At 37.6% G+C, this 22,824-nt stretch overlaps 1 protein-coding gene and 1 pseudogene across 2 annotated transcripts in view; one reads left to right on the top strand and one right to left on the bottom strand.

Moving 5' to 3' along the window:
• The window catches only part of Dgki (diacylglycerol kinase iota), a 428,083-nt gene that overhangs the window by 158,457 nt on the left and 246,802 nt on the right, over window positions 1-22,824 (bottom strand). For both annotated transcript variants that reach the window (XM_047561379.1, XM_047561380.1), the window contains 4 exons: window positions 16,595-16,650; window positions 15,582-15,644; window positions 11,505-11,578; window positions 5,012-5,123 (listed from right to left, as the gene is read on the bottom strand). In XM_047561379.1, coding sequence (XP_047417335.1) covers window positions 5,012-5,123; window positions 11,505-11,578; window positions 15,582-15,644; window positions 16,595-16,650 — 305 coding nt within the window. The remainder of the gene's footprint in view (window positions 1-5,011; window positions 5,124-11,504; window positions 11,579-15,581; window positions 15,645-16,594; window positions 16,651-22,824) is intronic.
• LOC124990449 (tropomyosin alpha-3 chain-like) lies at window positions 5,413-9,374 on the top strand (annotated as a pseudogene).

The following is a 22,824-nucleotide window of genomic DNA, read 5'->3' as shown; positions in this document are numbered from 1 at the left end:
AATTACATGGCAACTGTTTTAAATACACAAAATATACACACACAACTCAAATAACTTCACTCTTCTGTTTATGAAATCATCTTACACAGATGCTTGAGTTCTCATGTAACTTGCCTTCTTTGAAACATAATTGATATAATAGTTTTAAGAAATGCAGAATTGAATGACTAAAAATAAGACCTTTTCGTCCTGAATGAAAAGCAATGCAGAACGGTGAGGAATAAGGTTAGATGTGTGTGAAAACAGAGAAGTAGTTTCCAGTATTATTTAGAGAGTACAGGATGCTAAAGACCTTTCATCTTAAACTACATCCAACTCTGCTTTTCTGCAGTAGGATTTCCTATTTTGAAAGCGACTGGGAGTCACTAGAATTGGCGACCTATCACACATTGATGGTAGCAGGTGTGCATGTATTTCATTATTCATATCACATAAGGAATACGTAATTCATGTGATTTTGGTATTCCATTTTCAGTTCAACAACTCCCATCTACTATTGTTTTTCTCTTTTTCCTACAAATGATAGGATGGAAGACGGTAGGAAGTGACAGGTTCCTAAAACCATCTCTCCAACCTAGAGAGATCTCCTGAGCTCTAACTATATATTTCCAATTGCCTGTTTTTATATTCCCTTATACGTCTTCCAGGAATTTCAAGTTAAAAATACGTAAAACAGAGTCCATTGCTTTTGTAGTATTCTCTTTTCTATTTTCTACCTCCTTTAAGGCAGTCATCCTTTACCTGGATGCCTATGGTCCCAGGATTCACTTACACTGCTGCTCTTTACCCTTCTCAGTGAGTCACTATGTCCAAATGATGTCAACTCACCAGTCCCTTCCATCTTCATTGCCACTTTCTTGCTTCTGGCTTCCAGGTCTCCTCACTTCTTCACCTGGACACGGGTACCAATGTGTTGATTTGTCCATCCTCGTCGCCTCCCCCACCAACACCCAGGCAACCTTTCTAAAGCACAAGTCTGCTCCTGTCACCCTCTCCCTTGGTCTATCATCGACAGTTCAGCAGGTTCTACGTCTGCCCTTTCTCCATATCTCTGTCTGTAGTCACCGTATGTATGGTCACTCAAAGGCGCCCCCAGTGGTTCTCCTAGGATATGGGCCCTCGGGCTAGTTCCTCTGATAGGAATGGCCACGGGGCCACATCACACCTCAATCCCTTCCTCCTCTGAGAATTCTTCACTGATAAGCCCATCTCTCCCTCCTATTCTTACACAAGCCTCACTTCCAGAATTTATTACATTGGACCGTGATGACATTTTTACTTCTTGGGTCACCCCCACAACACCAAGCTGTGAGAACCCCAAGGACAGGGCCTCTAAGCCCACTTCTTAACTGTTTTACCTAGAAGCATGTCATCCATGGATTTGGTATCTGTGGATTCAATTAATACTTATAAATGACACTAAATGAATGAAAGCACAGATATTTAAGTTGAATTTTTTAAATTCCTATTAACTGGAGACCATCAGTGTTGCCCAGATTTCCCATACACTGCATGGCCTTTAATGACCCAGCCCCAAAAGCGGCATAGCATGGCTTCCACTGTCCTTGACCCCTCAAGGCACTCACAAGCCCAACCAGACTCATGAGGAGGACACGTGGAACCAAATTCTTGATGGATAAGTGTCCAAATATTCAATGCCATTTTATAACCAATCACCATCAGAGGATGCTACTTAACCAACTCATTATTCTGAAAATACAGAAAGAAAAAAAAGTCTCTTATTCTGCCTTTCCTATGTAAGTATATAACTAAGTGATGAAATAACAGGTGAAGAAAGACCTCTCTTTAAAGAAACATTCCAATTAATAGATAAATTAGAATATCACTCTTTTGCAATCCCTAATGATTGTTGGATCCAGACAATGACTATCAATATCTGCTAACATTAGAGAGAGACAACTACTTATTATGCAGTCCCTTTGGAAAAAGAAAACACTCCTACAAAGGGATTTGTTGGAAAACATAAATGATGTTCCTAGAACCTAGGTTGAGCACCCCTTTTCCAAAATGCTTGGGACCAGAAGTGTTTCAGATTTCATAATGTTTTTGGATTTTGGAATATTTTCATAGTTTACCAGTGAAGCATCTCTAATCTGAAAATCTGAAATCTAAAAACATTCAGTAAGTTTCAGATTTTGGATTTTTGAATTAGGAAAGCTCACCCTGTACCAGTTTACAGGGAAATGTATCTAGAGCCAACTGTCAATTTACTGGAACTGGAGAAGAAAGAAGAGCATGTTAATTGATACCTCAGGGATAATATTAGTGAAATTCTGACTCAGAAATTTTACCAAACAAATGACCAGGTTTTGTCAACAAACAAATGGGAAAAAAAAAAAAAAAAGAGTTGGAAAAGAATCTATACCGGTTTAAGAATCTTATCGACCAAACACAATGTGCAAACTGTTTTTGGATCCTGATTCAGACAAACAGAGCATAAGAAAACTAATGACATTTTGAAGACAATTAGAAATTTGAGCACTAAGTAGAGAGTCAGTGATATTCAACAATTTGTTTTAGATAAGATAACATTATTGGAGTATTTTTAATAAAGGAAAGTCTTTCTGGGTAAAATAACATGACATCTGGAACTGGCATCTAAATAAAATACAGGAAAAGGTCAGAGATGGGGACAAGGATGACCATCTATGAGTTGATAATTATAAAAGCTGAGTACTTGGGGTCCATATTCCCATTAAAAGTACACATTTAAGAAACATTTTATTAACTCCCAGTTACACTCAATAAAGTAAAATCTCATAGATAAATTCTTTATGCACCCTAGGATCTGGCTCTTCTACTTCTCCAGAACCACATGACTCACTCTCACTTTCCCCTATGATTATATTACGTAAAGCTATTTCTAGTTCCAACACAAGACTGATTCTTACACTTGCAAGTGTTTGTAAATTTCCCTTTTTCCAGAATGCCAAGGCCATTCATCTCCTGGTAAAATTCACCCCGTTGATCACATTTCCATGTTGCCAGCTGCAGGTGTCTGGCTTCCTGCTCTGTCCCTGTGCCCCCTCCGTTAGTCATAACTGCAGTGATTGATGCCCATCATTGACCACTCCCAGCTGCCTCTGCCACCCTCCCTGCCCTCCTTTCTATCTTATAAAGTTGATCTATTTGGACTGTATCAGTGGTTATGTATCTTCTGGCTCTGAGTCAGATTTCTCCAGAGGAAGCCACCTACAGAAGATCCAGAGGGCAAGGAAAACATATTTGTGCTCTTCCTGTGCCTGGTAGGCACAGATTGGCAGCTTCCTCTTAGTGAATATCAAGTCTATCAAGGGACCCCTTCCAAGTAGCTCTCTTTCTATTACAGGTGACCATTTCTTTGTCCTTCATCCTTCAGGTAAGGAATTGTTGCTTTCCATAACCTAATACACTATAGATAAAGAGTCCCTCTGTTTAACTCTCCTCTAATGACTCGGTTTCTATCTGCCCATCTCTACCGCTCAAACACTAACTGTACATTTGTAAATAAACACCTCCCCAAAAAAGACTATATGAAGAACCTTACCCAGATACTGAAAAGTCATAGAAGATGAAGAGTTAAAAAGCATGTTAAAGGGAGAGGAAGAAGAAGGGGATGTTCAAATCTCTGCTTGACTGGGAGCCACTTCAGCTCAGAAGCAAAGATGGAAGTGGGGAAAGCTGGAAAACCAGAGAGAGCCTTGACTTCATAGGTCAAGAAAGGATTTAAAGTTTGACCCTAAGAGCAAAAGAGAAGTATCTGGTAACCCCTCGACTTGCTGGGGTTGCAGAAGGGATCATTATCCCTCAGATAATCCCTGAGAACCTTCTACCTCACAGCCAGGACTAGGAAGCTCTGACACATGGTAACCAATCAATAAATGTTCACTGGATCGGTGAATAAATGAGTAAACACATAGGGACAATTTGGGTTTTTTCCCATTACATGTCAGCATGGTTTGTTCACATCCAATAATATTTCCTTGCACATACCCTGTCTGAACTTAATCTGTTTTTTCTTTGATGTATCTTCCTTATTGCCATGAAAAGCACTGGTGAAAAACAGCAGCATAGGAGCTATAACCCTGAAAAGTAGGTCAATCTCAATCTTTCACACCGTAACAACCTCTTTCATTCTAGAGATGGCAAGTGGAACAGGGAACACAACTCAAGTGATGGAGATTCTTGCCATAATTACCATATGCTATTCTGTTAAGCTTCACCAATTGGACATGATTGAGGAAGACTCTTTTGTAATTCACAAGATAAGTGAAACAAGACCCATTTGCTTTATTTGTCATAACAAGTACAACCTTCTTGCTCTTTTGCACAAGGTATAAGGAACCAAGAAAGTGCTAACCAAAGATTTCAAGTAGAGGCTTTATTTTGATTTGCTTTTTCAAACTGATAATGGATAGATTTACATATGATAAAATAATAAGTATAATTTTAATTGGTTCCCTCATTTAAGAACAAACAGGAACGTCTGAAAATACATTTTACTACAAATTTACCTTTTAATACAAGCAAACAATATTGAAAAACAAAGTGATCTTAATACTATAGCAAGTGAATAGTCACTAAAGTCATGATAATGATGTCTTCCTATATGCAAGTATTTTGTGATAATGGATATGTGCATCATATGTATAAGTAAGCGAGATGAAGTTGAACACAAATAACCAGTTTAATTTTTTACCTAAACATTCTAGTCCTCAGTGATCCAAAAAAGAACTAAGTGTTATGGTTTTTACATCAGCTGGGATATTTCTGTGGTATAAACCTTTTTGATTAGCATGAAAACTTTTTATTCTGGTAGAAAATTAGTTTTTATGAAATGATACTAATTTAAATTTTTTTTTTAAATCAATCAGTTATTCGTAAGTTTCAGAGTGGCATGCTGACTTTGTTTATATTTTTTCTAAGCAACTCTATGTTGTAAAAGACTATGAATTAATAAACTCTATGCCTTAAATGCATTTTATTTCAACAGAATAGTTGAACTGCTCACCAAAGAGGCCATGGTGAAACCAATGACTTCAATATAGCCATCATCATGGCGTTGAGGCTCAAAGTCATGGTGGTCTCCCGGGTTTCCCCAGGGCATTGTGCCTGCACAATATCTGCAAGGTAAGAAGAAAAACAGAAGTAAATAGACTATTCTGCTTGTGATTCTATCATTAGAGACCAACCTGCAGTTAAAGTAATGAACACATATACCAAGACCGCACATAATACCCCATAATTATGTATACTTTTTGTACTTACGGATCATTTTTAAAATAAATTTGGTACTAATGTACAGTTAGAACCAATGTTCATAAAGTATAAGAACAATTTTCTATTCTTGATGCCCACCTTTCAAAAGAAAAGAAAATGGATTTATCATCTCCAAGGTACCATACTGTGAAAATGGTCATAATTTTGCCACAAAAGCATCCTACGGTATCCAAATCTCCCCTGATTCATTATTTCTCAACATGTCTCACTCTGGGGTTCATGTATGTCTGTTTCTATGCTATCCTATGAATTATCTTCAGGTGGTTTCAGAACTGGTCTTAAGGGAAGACACATACATGCTAGTATAAGAGACTTGAATGGAGGTGGGTAGCATTCACCACACTAGGAGTAATTAAGATAAGAAAGGCTGTGAGAGAAGAAAAGGCAACTGAAGAAGAAAGGACTGGGAAGGGAATGGGAAAAGACAAAATCAGAAAGGGAAGGGGAAATAAAAGCAATTAGGAAAGTAAAGGAAGGAGAATACAAACGGTAGAAGAAAGAGGAGCAAGAATAAAAAGGAGAAAAGAGAAAAAAAAATACAGACTGCTAATAGCCAATGTTTCCTGAGAATCTAGGCCATCTCCTGAAATAAGCTAAAGATGTCTCTGGAATAAGATTGCAACTGACTATACGGAGCACTGCCAAGAATAATCAGACTACATAGACATGAATTTACATAGAACTCTTGTTTTAATTAAATTCGGTCTAAGTCGACCTTATCTGCAGATTTTGTGTCTGAGTTGTTCAGTAGGTAACTAACAAAGGGTTAGAGATCCATGCCTTCCAAAATCTTGGCTTGGAAGCCTAGAATCTTATTTTATGTTGCTGAGGTAATGTGCTTATTTTGAGACTAGTTACTCTTAAATATTCCTTTCTCCTGAGGTATATAATAGTACCAAAGAGAATTGACATCCTGGCTAGAAAATGCTTCTCTAATTGATTCTACTTTTTCAAAGCAATCGTCTGGCAATGAAATCCACACATGAATCAGGCTGGATGGTTTCCTAACAGCTTTTGAGAAACTGAGAACAAAAATTTGTTTACTTCTATCACTCCTGGAGGAGGCAGAGTAGGGGTAGGAGGGCAGCAATTGAGAAATAAATGAAAATGTTCCAATCAAGAGGGGTTTCTGGATCTCTTAAGGCTGGATGAGTCTAGACTAAGAACATCATGTGACACAGAAAACCATCTACCATAGAGAACACTAGATAAACCAAGTAGAAGAACAAAATTATCATCTGAAAACCTTTAATAAGTCACTAAGGTAACTGATTTTCTTCTGTAAAAGGCTATCCAGTTTTCCCAGCATCACTCATTAAAAAGGCTGTCTTTTCTATACCTTATGTTTTTGGCATCTTTGTCAAAGATGAGATGGCTCTTGTCTGTGTGGGTTTGTCTCTGTGTCTTCTAGTCTATTCATTCCCTTGGTCTCATGTTTATTTTTATGTCAGTACCATTTGGTTTTGATACTATAGCTCTGCAATTAATTTTTTTTGGGGGGGAAGGGACTGCTTCTTTATTTCAAAAAGACACTTGTCAACATTCAGTATCAAAACAGTTGCACTATTGGTTTCTCTTTCTCCCAACTGGCCCCAAAGAGACCACAACAAAGGAGAGTACATTTTAAGCCAATAAGCTGCAGGATGTACACCTAACAGACCTCACAGAAACCTCATCTAAAAGTGGGGATTGGGTTGTGAAAGAAACTTTGAAAGATCAGGACACTGCCAGCCCGAACTGTAGGACTCTCATAGCCAGATGGGGTGGACAGGTACCTCAGCCCCAAAGATTCAAAATAATATAAAATTTAAAAAGTTTTGTACACAAGCTATTCAAGATTCTCCAGCACTGACTAATACAAAGCACAGTGAGATGGCACTTTTAGATACAGCAGCTTCAGACCCAGAAAAGGGTGATGAGATGAGTTTCATATGGCTAAATCAGTGGCAAAAACATAATTTTCTTTCATTCTTCCTTTCTTTTTTTCAAGGAGGCAGGAGAGCAATTAAGTGGTCACCTCAAGATTAAGGGACCCATGATCCATTCTGTGAACACTTGGAAGTGAATAGAAATAGAAATGGGAGAAAATTTGGTCTCAGGGATAAGGATAGGGTTCAATGGTAGAGCATTTGAGGAACATGCAAGAGGCCCTGGATTCAATCCCCAGCACCACAAAAACAAAAGGTCTCAGAGATTTCCTTACCATCTTAATTTGGTCATTTCTGATGGAAGAAAAATAATAATAAAATTTATTTTTTATTCTAATTTTTTAAGTAAAAAAAGTTGTCTAAAGATACCTTAAAGCTGAAAACAAAACAAAACCTGAATAGCACGGTTTTTGTTTTTTGGCTAACTCCTCTTGGAATCACCTTTGTGGTTTGGCTGGTACTTTGCACAGAGCAATGAGGTTTCCCATGGTTCATTCTTTCCCTGGGCTCTGTTTGGCTTTCAGTAAGGCAGGCCATTTCTCTTTTCCTCCTCTATAGAGAGGGCAATAGGGATTAGGCTGGAAAGTTACCTTCTAAAAGTGAGAAAGGAATTAGATTGCTGCTTCAGAGCTATGAAATTATTTGGAATGTTTTATAAGTGGTTACTGTAACAACAAAAAAAGTAATTACAAAATGTGTACATCACAACATACTTTTAAAAACACTTTGCGTTGTGCTCACATTCCCTTAATGTTATTCCCAAAAGTGCTCAGCCTCTAGCCCAGCTGGAATCTCTGGGAAGAGGCAGAGAGGGTTTGGTGAAAAATACAAGGGGGTGGGGGTAGAAGGGGTGTTGAAAGGAGAAAGCAGCCTTCCAGTTAAAGGTCAGTGCGGTCGGAGGGAGGGGATCAGCAGCCTCTCCTTCCCCCACTTCCCTGTGAAGGATGCAGGGGGGGATAGGGGGTGGACTTGCTCTCGTTTGAGGTTTCAGGCCCAAGGGGCTGAGGCTGAGGTCGCCTCCTTGAACTGTAGGATCCAACTGGTTGAAGAGGAACTGGACTGTGCTCAGGAGAGCCTCGCTACTGCCAGAGGAAGCAGAAAAAGCTGCTGATGAGAGTGAAAGATGTGTGAAGGTTATTGAAAACCAGGCCCTAAAAGATGAAGAAAAGATGGAACTCCTGGAAATCCAACTCAAAGAAGCTAAGCACATTGCAGAAGAAGCAGATAGGAAGTATGAAGAGGTGGCTGGTAAGTTAGTGATTATTGAAGGAGACTTGGAACGCACAGAGGAACGAGCTGGGCTGGCAGAGTCCCGTCGCCAAGAGATGCATGAGCAGATTGAAGCCAGAACTGGGGACAGGCAGTTAGTGTAGAAATAGGGGATCGGGTCAAGTTGAGGAAATGGAGGCCATGAAAGCCATCTGCCTCTGGAAGTTGGAGACTGCCCCTGGGAGAATGGGATGTCAGGGATCTCCAGAGCCCATTGATTACCAAATTTACCTGCCCTTGCCAAGGACTGCAACAAGGAGCTGCTAATTGATGCCCCCTGGGCCCTTGCCTGGCTGAATCACTTTGGCCCTCCCCCTGCCCCATCCCGCTTCTCACTTTTTACATCTCACCTGCAAAACCAGGCCTAGTCACATAGGCAGGAAGGAGAAATAGGGGGAAGAGAACTGGAGAACAAAAGAGACCTTAGCCTATAAAAGATGTAGGGTGCACTCACTTCTTGACACTTTAGAACATCAGCCATGGCCCCCTTCTCCCCCTCGGGAGACGTCTGTATTATTACTACTTTTAAATTAAACCTGCTTAATATGCTTGCCTTGGCGTGCTTCTCTAGGGTTCAAACTTCAACATTAGAGGGAGCAGAACTCGTTACCGGTAAATGGCGGTATCAAGATCAGACTGATGGACCAGAACCTGAAGTGTCTGAATGCTGCTGAAGAAAATTACTTTCAAAATGAAGACAAATAAGAGGAAGAAATAAAGATTCTTAATCATAAACACAAGGAGGCAGAGACTCGTGCTGAGTTTGCTGGGAGATCAGTAGCCAAACTGGAATAGACAATTGATGATTTGGAAGATAAGCTGAAATGCACCAAAGAGGAGCACCTCTGTACTCAAAGGATGCTGGACCAGACTCTGCTTGACCTGAATGAGATGTAGAGTTCCTCAGTCCCGCCCTGCTGCTGCTCCTCCCACTGACCCGGACTCTACCTAGGGCCAGCCAACCCAAAGCTGACCTTGAATCTGTAGTATAATTTTGTGTTTTGGTACTATGATGCCTTTAGTCTTGTTATTATTGCTCAGGATTGCTTTGGCTATTTTGGGCCTTTTATTCTCCCATATGAACTTTAGAACTATTTTTTTTTCTAGTCTGTGAAGAATGTCATTGGAATTTTGATGGGGATTATATGGGTCACTTTTGGTAATATTGCCATTTTTGACAATATTAATTCTGCCTGTCCAAGAACATGGGAAGTCTTTTCATCTTCTGATGTTTTCTTCAATTTATTTCTTCAGTATTTGATAATCTTCATTGTTTAGGTCTTTTACCTAAACAATTCACCCAGGAATAAATCTAACCAAGTTATAGTGAATGGAATTGTTTTCTAATTTCTTTTCTTTGGGGTTCATTATTGGTTTATAGAAAAGTCACAGAGTTTGTATGTTGCTCTTGTATCCTGCTACTTTACCAAATTTATCAGCTCTAGATGTCTTTTTGTGGAGTTTTCAGGTCTTTCAAGAATGGAACTAGATCCCTATCTATCAGCCTGAACAAAAAGTCATCTTGAAGTGGAAGAAAAACCTAGGAATTAGACCAGAAACTGTGCATCTGATAGAAGAAAAGATAGGTCAGCACACCAACATATAAACACAAACACCAACTTCCTTAATGAGACCACAAAAGCTCAAAAAACAAAAATAAGAATCAATAAGTTGGATGACATTAAATTAAAAAGCTATGTATCAGCAAAGGAAACAAGAGTGTGAAAAGTGTCTACGGAATGGGAAGAAATCATTGCCAGTTGCTCTTCTGACAGAGGATTAATATCCAGAATATATAAAAAAACATAACACCAAAAAAACAAAAAATACAAATAACCCAATCAGGAAATAAGCAAATGCACTAAAGTGACATTTCTCAAAAGAAAAAAATGTAAATGGACAAGAAATATTTTTTAAAATATATGTTCAACATCACTAGCAATCATAGAAATGAAAATCAAAACTACAATGAGATTTCATCTCGCTCCAGTTCGAATGGTATTCATCAGGAATATAAATAATAATAACTCCTGATGAGGATGTGAGGAGAAAGGAACACTTATACATTGTTGGTGGAACTGCAAATAGTACAACCACTTTGGAAATCAGTATAGAGATTCCTCCAAAGACTAGGAATGGAACCATATGACCCAGTTATTCCACTCCTCAAAATTATCAGGAAAACAATAAATTAGCATATTATTGTGATACACGCATTCCAATGTTTATGGCAGTAAAATTCACAATAGACAAGTTATAGAACCAGCCTAAGTGTCTGTCAATAGATGAATGGATAAAGAAAATGTGAAATACATACACATCAGAGCCATAAAGTAGAATAAAATAATGTCATTTACTGATAAACAAATGGAACTGGAGAACATTGAGCTAAGTGAAATGAGTCAGATTGAGAAAATCAAGGGTAAAATGTTTTCTCTCATGTGCAGAAGTTAGACAGAAAAAAGGAATAAATAAATAAATCTCACAAAAATAGAAGGAAGATCAGTAGAAAGGAAGTAGGGGATTGAGAGGGAGGGAGGGAGGACAGCAGGGAAAGAGGATAAACTAAAGAATGAAATCAAACAAATTATGCTGTATACTTGTATGAATACACTACAATGCATTCCATTTTATGTATGATTATAATGCACCAATTATATATATATATATATTCATATATATACATATGTGCATAAATATATACATATATTTATGTAAATAAATATGAGCAAGACCAGAAGTGGAGAGGAAAGGAAACAGGGAGGTGGGGAAGAGAGGAGAGGAGAGAAAAGGATCAGTACTGACAAATTAATTGAAGCAAATTATATTGTGTACATATATATATACATATATATATATGAATATGTCACAATGAACCACACTGTTATCTATAATTATAATAAAAACATAAAATAACGTTTTTGAATGTTATGAAATGACTTTTATGAAATGACTCTCTTATGAAAGCAGGTATACATCAAGTCAAAGTTCACATCAAACCAAGGATACAATATGAACAGAGCTTACCTGGGTATATTTAAAAATACTATACACTGGAACTTCAGTTCCTGAATCTTTGGGGTGAGATCTGTTCCATCACACTGCAACAATGAAAGCAGAAAAAACAAGGGTTTTGAAGTAGCCACAAATCTAAGAAAATTATCAAGATAACTGGGTTAACGACAGTATTCACCATGATCTTCTTCCCCTGGCCCTTAATTCTGCTTAAGTGGACACCAGTTACTATGATTGAAAATTTATGCTTTTTATAGCTTAACTAGACCCAGAGTTCACAGCTGGGTTTTATTTTGATTCAATATAAAACAAACCTGACATTTGACAAAAAATAGTCTCTGTTTTAACAAATTAAATACTGTCATTCTTAACCTTGGGTTATTATTAGATATGTATATGCAGAGAATTAAAAATAAAAGATTTACCAACACTTAAAGGAATGAAAGGAATGAAGCTTTAAATGAAGGCAGTAGCATTAGCTACCACAACCATCTGATTCAAACAAGCATTTATTTTCTTTGTTTTTTGAGATAATTTTTTAAGTTTAAAATGTTAAATATGACATTTTGAACACTTTTTAAAAGATATGCATGTCCAAGTCTTTAAAAAGTTCTATTGTAAGTTAGGATCAGCTCTAACAAGCCACCTGATCTTTGCCATGGGGAAATTTGTGTTTTGGATGGAATAGTTAATAACTCATGTGAACGTGAAATGTGTATATGTACACTAGACCAAGAAAACACAAAACAGTAACAAGTGATTTTTTTTCCATAAATTTAATCTCTTACAGATTTGGATTGGACTTCTGAGAATAAACTGCTTTACTGTAGATGGACATGACTCTGGTCTCAAAGGCCCCAGGCCAGCTTGCTCAATGTCTCTGTGTGTGGCTTCCTTGATCTGTTAGTACTTTCCCCAAAGAGTAACATCCTCTGAAGAATCAAAGACCCTTCCACTTGCCTTTGTCATTTCCCACTGGTAACAAAGATCAAAAGAGGAAAAGACTCCAGTCAGGGCTATAGACTTCTCAATGACAGAATCACAAGGCTTGCTTTTCTATTTGCTTTCCTCATAGCTTCATCCCAGAAGTTCCTCATTACATTCTCTTTTGGAAAGAGGAGTAAAGGATTCCCAAAGTCCCTGCTAATTTTTGATTTCTTTAGGCAGAATTTCAAACTAAGTAATAACGATTCTGCTAGCAGTCAAGGTTATTGTCTAAGCACCCGACACTTTTCCTGGCTACTCATACATAGCCTAATTTTCAAAAGCATCCTCGAAAATGGTTTCCAAGAGATCTTACAGACTTAAATAAATAAAATGTTTTCAAATGTAATTTAGATAGGAATCAAATTCTAGATGGTAATCAAAGGTTTTTAGAGTACTCTCAACTACTAAGCAAACATAAAGCTTCCCATTTTAAGGATTTGAAATGACTGTGTAGATGACTTTGCCAATAAAGAAAATATGTAGACAGTTCAAATGTTCAAATTTGAGAGTTCTAAGCAACTAAAATGTCCCAAAAGTAGAACATGACAGATTAATAGCATGCAAATCAAAGTTGTTGTTACAGTTGTTGTTATTATTTTCTAATAAATAGCATTGTATTTAGAACAGAATTCATTTTTTTTCAAGTTTCTACTCTTTCCTCCTGGGAAATATGTCAATGATTCTAGGAATTCATCAAGATTATATAAGGATGTACACCTTATAATGTACAGTGCTTTACAAAGTTGTTTGTACAAAGTATTGCATTAAAATGTACCATTCTTTAGAGCAGCAGTTTTCTATATTTTTCCCTACTTCAAACACACTCAAGGAAAAATATTTGCATACAAAATATGTGGCCATGCACAAGTTCATATATTGATAAACCCAATAAAAAGAAGAAAATGTGGGAAGTAAAGTAGAAAATACCATATGTAGGTTTTCATTCCTATTTTGGTTTTCTTGGCCTAGTATCCAGAGACACAACTTACATCTATATGAGAGATTATGAACCATTACAACCAAAACACTGACTGTTCTCTGTGACAAAGGGAAGATGGCCTACTATATACACCTCTGATCACTCTAGCTCACCTTCCATCCTTTCCATCTCACACTCAAAACATGTAATGTCACTGCAGAGGTATCCTGTGTCACATGACAGTGGTCAAATACGGGGTTGTTTTTTTTTTTTCAAAGACATGTCTTATTATGCCTGTTTCACAGGTGGGAAAAGCAAGCTCTTCCAAAGGTTCAACGACAGAATCAAAGTCATATACCTAGGAAGGCAGACCTAAGGAATCCCTAATCCCCACACTTTGTTTCTAATGTTTTTCTCCTCCTCCTAAAAGAACATAAGAATGCAAAGATATTCCACCTGGAACAGCACATGTATTGGCTGATATTATGTTTTTCCTAGTGATTCGCTGCCATTTTGGCCTCTCTGCAAGCTCCCACCCATGTGTGAAAGTATCATTAAGAGGACAACCAGACAGAGAAACTCTCTGGTAGTACAGAAATAAGTAGAGTTTGATTTCAGTCCTTTCTCTTGAGCAGTTTACTGGCATTCAATGTGCCAACTGCCTTGGAATGTTCCTCTAAATGCACCCTGGATGTTCCTATAAATGTAAAAAATACTGCAGGAGGCAGTGGTGGTCATTTTTGGCTGGGTGGAAGGCAGCTGAAGAAATAGGAAGCTTGGTATAATGCTGCTGGTACTTAAATTTATTAATCATAGTCTTATCAAAATAAGGATCTTCATAGTAAAATGAACTTGTGTCTTTATCTAGTTTTAAGAAGGAAATACTTGAGTCATCAAGATTCTCCATCACTGATAAACACTTCTCACTATACCATATGAGAAAAAAAAAATGTGCAAGTGATGCCAAGGTTTGTTAGTACCAGCGGTAATGGGCTTCATTTTCTGTTTAGGAGATTCATATCTCATGTTGCTTTACAGGTGATTACAGATTTTCATTTTATCTTCTCATGTTCCTCTGTGTTCCTTCAAAGCCTCAATGACTTAAGATCACATTTTTCTCTTTTCATGCATATATAATTTTTCCACTTCTTATCACATATTCATCACCTATGCCATGAAAATTCAAGGCTTGCTGTGTCCCCATAATTCCTTCTTCATCTCTATATTTTTCTCCTTTTATCTTTTCTTCATTTATTTATGCAACTACATCCAAAAAAAAAACCACATCTCTCCATTTATTTAACATGGCTCCTATAAGAAACATTTTGTCCTTCTGAATTAATTTTAAGCTGTTTTAGAATACAGCACCTGGAGAAAGATAAATTTCTCTCTCCTCCTCCTCCAAGTTGTATGTGTCCTAAATCTGGGGCAGAGAGAAAGAAATAAAATGATAACTCTGGGCTGGGATTGTGGCTCAGTTGTAGAGCACTTGCCTAGCATATATGAGGCACTGGGTTTGATTCTTAGCACTAAATATAAATAAATAAAATAAAGGTACATTACCAACTAAAAAAAAAAAAATATATATATACACATATATATATATATATATATATATATATATATATATTTAAAAACCCAAAACTCCATTCACAGTGAGGAATCTGACCAGCCTAACAAATAAGTTAACACAAAATAATAAAGTCAAGATCCTGTTCTAAAATGGTACCCCCTCAGACAATCCTAGAATAAAGACATTTGGTTGGTGAGCTCTGTTTACACTTCAAGAGCCAGCTAACATCATTTCTTTGATGAAGGTCTTCCTGATTCCATCATGTTCAGGGTTAGCACTTCTCCCCTTATGATACCACCATCTTGTACACAATTGAATAACTTTATTACATTGTGCTCCGATGATTTATGTGGCCTTCTCCATAACTGAATTGTGAATTTCCTCAGGAATGGAACTAGTTTTTCTATTTATCTTCATTCCCAGAAACTAAGACAGGGCCCAATACATGAGAAGTATCCATAAATGCTGCTTGCATGAAGCACACTAAATGATCTCTAAATCACACATAGTCCAGAGATTAGCCTACACATAAACTGGTATTTGGGAGTTTATTTCTCGTGATATTCATATTCACAGGCAAACAAGATGAACTGACACATTCAATACTTACAACAACTTTAACATGTTTGGATAGATCTCTAGAACTTCTCTGTAGAAAATCAGAAAAAGCTGCCTGTATATTACAAGAAAAAAAAAAAAAACTTAGATACATGGTTTTACCAGATCCTCACTTCCATATTACAGATAGTTACCAATGATTCGAAATTATGCAAAAATATAAAACAAATTCTCCTTTTGCTGAATCCAAAGTAAAGGAGGACAATGGTTATGAAGTTGAAATATTTCTTTTTTGTTTTCAAACTATAATCTCTAGTAAAATTTAAGATTACAGAAAGAGGGTGAAAAACTGGATAATTCCAAGGGTCAGGGTGAAGATGACTTTGACTATCCTCCCTGTCTATCCTACTTGTCCATTAGATGCTAAAATAATTTTTAACTTGCCTCTGAGAATGTCCTACTTTATCCCTTTTATTTTGATTTCCTCTATACAGTGGTGTAAACTGTACTTTCTTAATTAATATTTTAGATGAACTTTTCCATCTCTATTCACCTCCACAGATGTTCCTGAGGAGGAAAAGAAGGATCTCCCTTTAATTTCATATTTGCTTCCATGAAAAATTTCCCATGTTCTGCCAATTTCTCATGCAAACATCAATGTGTACATGTGAAAATGACATTCTAATCTAAGACTCTCTATATATTTTTCAGTCTGTCTATACCGATTTCCAACTACCTGATTGCCCCATTCCTTACATTGGTTTTGATGTTTCTCACATCCCTCCTTGATTATCAACCATTTTTATCCAACATGGAACCTTGGATCTTTAAAATTCAGAGATGATAGGTATCAACTCCCTTTCTGACAACTAACTTTAAAACACACCATTACTTTCATTCTTAAAAAAAAAATTAAACACTAATTATATAGTGACAGATAAAAATGTACGAGATATATAGTATATATATATATAGTATAGATATATAATATAGTTAGCATCTTTATTACTAATTGAATTAATATTAAATAATATATAATAATTATAAAATGAAATATGTACTTACCCCTGCATAGAACATTTTATTTCGGAAACGACTATTGAATTTCTCTGGATTTGCCTCTGTGAAAGAGGAGAGGCAGTTTTGTTATAGGGACCTCATTAGAGATTAGCAATTTTACCCCCAACCCCGCCTGTAATCTACAGGGCCAACAGATCTAACAGCTTTGTTCTCATCTTTCCCTAGTTCTAGGCCAGTTGTAACAGTGACCAACTGTCATGGGTACAGTTCTCTAGTGCTACAAAAGCATAGCTCCAAAATGGCAGCATCGAAGCTAATTGGAAGCTTGTTAGAAATGCAAATCATTAGTTCCCTAGACCTACTGAATTAGAATGTCTGCATGCAGAGGCTAAGAATGGTGGTGAGTCTCATGAACATTAAAACTTGAGATACTCAGGACTCTTCCAAATAGAGAGTTGGCAGGAATTTGAGGCAGGGATGATAGGAAAGGGTGGGAGGAGGTAAAAAGGAGATTATTTTCATTGACTTTATGGAAAGGCATCCTTTCCATAAACTATGTATGCAGCTTCCAAATGTAATCAAATATGGAGAATTTAGATAAAAATTAATGGACAGTTTGCTTTCACATTTTATAAAATTTTTGAAGAACCATCTGCTCTTGCTTGTCACAAGCCTTAGAAAATAATTTGTTTTAGTGGAGAATACACACAACACACACACACACACACACACACACACACACACACACAGATGGTCTGCTGAATGGACTTGGTTTATTACAGCAAAGGCTCTGGCTGAAAAATGATTTTAATTTTGATTTTGCCTCTGCATGTTATAAAGTTTGAAGACCCAGAAAGATGAAACAAAAATTGGTATCAGAATTTTCATGTGAATTCAAGGGATTATAAAATCCCCAAAGTAACTATAATTTTCTCAAATGTTTTTGTCCAATAAAATGTAAGACATTCCAAAAGAAACTACTATTCACATTCAGCCTTATGCTATTTTATTCTGTGCACTCATGGTTTCCTTCTTAGTCTAGGTCTTCCTCCCAGTCATTTCTTGCTAGGTAGCAGGCTGACAGCTGAAACTCTCCAAGTCCTAACTGTGTTTGCGAATGACAATCCCAACAATGATCGAGATGAAGAGTAGCAAAGAGCTCACTCACCAAGACCAAGCAACACACCCAGTACCTCAAGAAATAATCCCAGACAAATGATTATTAAATCATTTTCAGGATTATTAGAACATAATGGTAGCACCCACATGACATGGAAACAGTAAAGAGTTATGAACTTTAAAAATAAGCAAAAAAGGGTATTTTGTAGATTGGTCCTAGAGAGCTGTCTTCATCTATACAGTTTCTGTATTTCAAAGCTTTTCTATATTTTGTTCGAAGTTCTCTAACCCTAAAAACAAAATGAAAGGCTAATTTATACATTACACAAAATGAAGATAAAAAATGGAATCAACTGGTCTCCCTTCTAGTTTCCCATACTTGACTTGAGAATTGATCATTTTCACATTTTAGGTCTTCTTCAGGGTAAATGTGACTGTTGAACAACATGTCATTTTTGATCCTTTTTGAATGAGATTTACCTGGGTACCATTTGCATTTACCTTACATTAACTCTTTCACTTTATGAAATCAGAGGTAAAATGAGAAACTTTTTGTTGTGCAATTTATCATGAGTATATAGACCTTAACTTAAAAAAAAAATCTCAGGCCCAGCCATCGAGCAAGCTATGGGAAAGGGAAAATGCGAACCACCCTCGTGGCACAGAACTCTTTAGGGGGCTGATGCCCACAGCTATTAAGTGTATCATCTGTCAACTATTAATGCTTACACATTTTATAATTTATGGTTTGAAAATATTTGCATTGCAATGAGGTTTTTCCAGAAGATTGAAAACTCTTTTGAAATAGTTTCTTTTTCCTCTTGAAAGACAGACTCTTTCCTTTGCGATCTCTCCAAATTAGAATAAAATTAAGAACTGAGCTGAGTTTTTGGAGACTTCATGCATGTATTTGAAGAAAACACTCACCTCAGATGTTATTTAGTGAGATAAAACTGAATGAAGTTAAGTAAAAATTTAAAAATAGAGATCTCCCAAGACACCTCACATTCAGAGAGGTGTTAGAGACATAAAGAGGCAGGAGAGTTGCTCACATACTTTGGCTGTGAGGTTAGAAAAGGTGCCAGGAATCCTGTTAAGCCCAGGACAGGAAATTTGCGTATTAAGCTATGAACCCCACTGCCTTGGCAGTTGGATTCTTTTCCTGTGTTCGCATTTGTGCTATTGCAAGCAAAAATCAGATTCACAAACAAGGGTCAGCTGGAGAGGTTTTAGCTTAGTACTAAAGCATGAGTACTTCCAGTGGAAGCCAGTCCTAAGAAAATCAGGAGCGACCTGCAGACAGCAATAATCGGTCATTCCCCACCAGATATTACAAAGGAGAGCTAGGATGGTTCATTGTGTCTGTGGGTAGGCACAGGAGCTAGTATTCCTTCAGGAGCTAGTATTCCAGGAGTGAGGACTTCAACTACATCAAGGAAGGGAGGGAGGAATAAATTGGGAAAGAGTCTGTGTGCTGTGACCTGCATGGCCATTAATTCAGGTACCAGACGAGGGGTAACGAGGGGATGAAGAAAAGACAAACAGACACACAAATAGAGAAAAGGCTGGGGCTTGGTGGATAACTAAACCCTGGTAGGGAGATGGAGATCCAGAGCCAGCTCAGCATGTTTATTATATAAGTTTTACCATCAAAAGAATTATTATGAGAAATCAAGCAGAACCAAGGTCATAGGTATAAGCAGTCCATAATTTTCTACTCTCAGGCAACTGGTGCCTGAACTTCAAGGTCAAGAACTGATAATTCCATGGCTGGCACAGAGTCTCCCTTTGAACAGGGCATCACCATAGCAACTAGGCAACCAATCAGCACCCTCAAGCCGAGAGTTTTCAGAAAGGGCATCACTTCTGTTGCGGGACAACTCGAGGACCATAATTCAGTCACTAATCCCAACATTGGTGAGAAAGTAGAAGAGCTCTCAGTCTTTCAGGAAGTTTGTGTCTGCTAGTTGCTTTGAGGTAAACATGAAAGGCCACCCCCAAGAAAGACTAGAATTATCCAAAATATCCCAAGATTCCAATGGTGGGAGTATTTCCCAATCCCTGGGTTGCCCATTCTCCTCCTCCACAAGAGGTGGTGTGAGACAGCAAGGCCCAAATACTCACTGGGTTCATTCAGGCCTTTATTCTGCTCATAGTCTGACTGGACACCAATGGTAGCTTTATTAATTTTTTTATTCCTGCTATAACAAATCACTACAAACTTGGCAACTTAAAACAACATCCATTTATTTTCTTGGAATTCTTCAGGTCAAAATTCTGGACTGGCTCTCCGAGGATGGCTCTCATAAGGCTCAAACCAAGGTGTCATATTGGTGAAGCCTTATTTAGAGGCCATGAGAAAAATTCACTTCCAAGCTTATTCAGGTTGTTGGCAGAATCCATCTCCTTGGGCTGCAGGACTGAAGTTCTCTCTCATTGTTGGATGGTGGCCAGAGTTCATTCCCACTTCTAGAGGACTCCTGCCTTCCCTGGTTCCTATTCTCCTCCATCAGCAAAGTCAGTAATGGTACATCAAGCCCTCACACTCTGAATCACTCCGACTTCCCCACTTGTCCTCCACTTCAGCTTTTAAGGGCTCAGGTTATTAACTGGACCCATGCAGATAACCTAGGATTCTCTTTCTACCATTAAACCACCTGATACATTAAGTTTCATCACATCACAGAGTCCTTTTGCCATGTAAGGTAACAAAGCTGACAGAGCCAGATGGCAACTGTCAAGGAGGCCAAAATCCTACAGTCATTGTCCACTGGCTGACCACTAGGATCCACATCCCTCTCTATATGAAAAATAGATTCACTCCCTCCAAGATCTCCAAAGACCTCATCTCATTATAGCATCAACTCAAAATCCGAAAATCTCATCTAAATCTCATTAGTTCAAATTTCCCAAATCTTATTATCTAAATCATCTAAATGATTTAGCTCTGGATATAATCCATTTATAATAAGGATGGAGCTGTGGGTATAATCCATTCAATTGATTCACTATATTAACAGCGTGCTTATATCCAACACAATAGCATGGTACGTGCCATCGGAATGGATGGGATCCTAAAACCCTGCTTTTGTTGGTGATTAGTCTGGCAGATAGAGCTTTAAGTCCCATCCAAACACTGATTTCAGTCTGATTATACCCTCTAGATCTGGGGAGGGTCTGACAAAAGTACATCAGTTCACAGAATGAATATAATTCATTCACTGCTCATAAGCTCTTCTCCCCTTTCCCCTTTATTGGCCCTCGCAAATGAGCCCCATAGACAGTTTTATTTGAGCCAGTATGATAGCCTTCCTAACAAAGGTGTCTCCAAAAAAGGAGGAAGTCCAAAATACTTGAGTCACCTTGCTCCTGTAGTACTTTCCTCTTACAAAGACATACGGTGACTGGTGTATAAATAGTCACATTGCAGTTGCATTCCACACATAGATCATGTCTAAGTTCCTAGCCACCCAGAACATACAGATACATTCAAAGACATTCCTGCTGTAAAGCAACTCAAAGGTTGCTGAGCTCACAGCACCATTTCCTGTATATTTCTTTTCTCTGTGGTGCTTGCAGACAACAGCCACATCCCTTTGTCCCCCTAGAGGTATTCCCCTAGGAAAGAATAAAGGTAAAGAATTCAAGGGGTTAGCCATCTGTTGCCATAGATCCCTACCCAGCATGGAGTTACCCAAGAGTCCAAATAATCCAAGTTCCTGGAAGTGCTCATGAAACATATATTGGTTTACCTTCTCAGATACTTAGTATTTCATTAAGTAACATACAATTATTACAATTTTAAAGTCAACATTCTGATATTCCGATTTGTGAACATGTGAAGCCTAATGGCTAAAATTTAGGGGTGAAACCTACCAGGTATAAAATTAGGCTGCTCCATGGATTAGCACATAAAGTGGAATTGTGAAACCATATCTATGTATATGCATGTCAAGATGTCACTGTTCAGCAATGCTCATGCAAATTCAGTGCTACATAAACATTAGAAAGCCCAGTATGTGGAACAAAATATAAGCAATCTGGGTTCTTCATTTTCTAATAAAAAATCCAATACAGACTAAGTAGTCAAAAAGTAAGTATGTATGATTATTTGTATTTCTGAAACTATACCATATAAAACATAAAATAGGTATTATATATTTATGGTGACATAAATGCACCCTGGTAATCTTAGACTTTTTAAAATAAATATAAAATTTATAAGACTTCTGTCATCTAATATAATTCGTTGCTTTAAAATGTATAAAGTCTGGTTTATAACCATTCGTTATGGTTTGGATGTGGTGTCCCCCAAAAGGTTATATGTGAGACAATGCAAGAAGGTTCACAGCAAAAATGATTGGGTTACGAGAGCCTTAACCCAATCAGCAAATTAAAAACCCAATGAGATTAATTGAGTGGTAACCTAAGGCAGGTGGGGTGTGGCTGGAGGAGCTCGGGCTTTGGGGTATATACTTGTATGGCAAGAAGAGATCTCTCTTTCTCCACTTCCTAATCATCATGTGAGTTGCTTCCCTCTGTCATACTCTTCCACCATGATGTTCAGCCTCTTCTGGAGCCTGGGGAATGGATCTGGCCTTCTACGGACTAAACCTCTGAAACGGCAATCTCCCAATAAACTTTTCCTCTGTTGGTTAAAAATGCTGCGTGCATACTTGCTTCAACTGATCTTGGCCTAAATTGCCACTGATGAGAAACTAAAAGATAAAAGCAGCTCACACCTTAAAGGTGAGGGGAAAAGACAACAGTGAAGCCAGACACTGATGACAGTGAACCCACAAGTAAAATACATTCCCAAGTTTTCAGATTTGAATTATTCTTCCAATTACTTACATTATGCACATTTTTGCCAGTTCTTAGGTTGGCAAGCAAGGCTCCCTAACTCATAATTCATACTGGGGTCTTTTTACCTACAAATGTTAAAAACTTGTCCAAGTACACATATAAATTGAGTATGCATATTTTTATCATACTCCTCATTTAATCTATTTTCAACATCTTGACTGAAATGCACGTCAAATCCAGTTTGCCTGAGGCAAATTAGCGAGGTATTTGCAAGTGCAACATTGTGTAAAAATCGACAGGCAATTTGAACTTCATATGCCTCACACAACTTCAACATTCTCTCCATCAGA

Source organism: Sciurus carolinensis, chromosome 8 (genome assembly GCF_902686445.1).
Source record: "Sciurus carolinensis chromosome 8, mSciCar1.2, whole genome shotgun sequence".
NCBI classification, from domain to species: Eukaryota; Metazoa; Chordata; class Mammalia; order Rodentia; family Sciuridae; genus Sciurus; species Sciurus carolinensis.
This window is presented reverse-complemented; position numbering and strand designations above follow the sequence as displayed.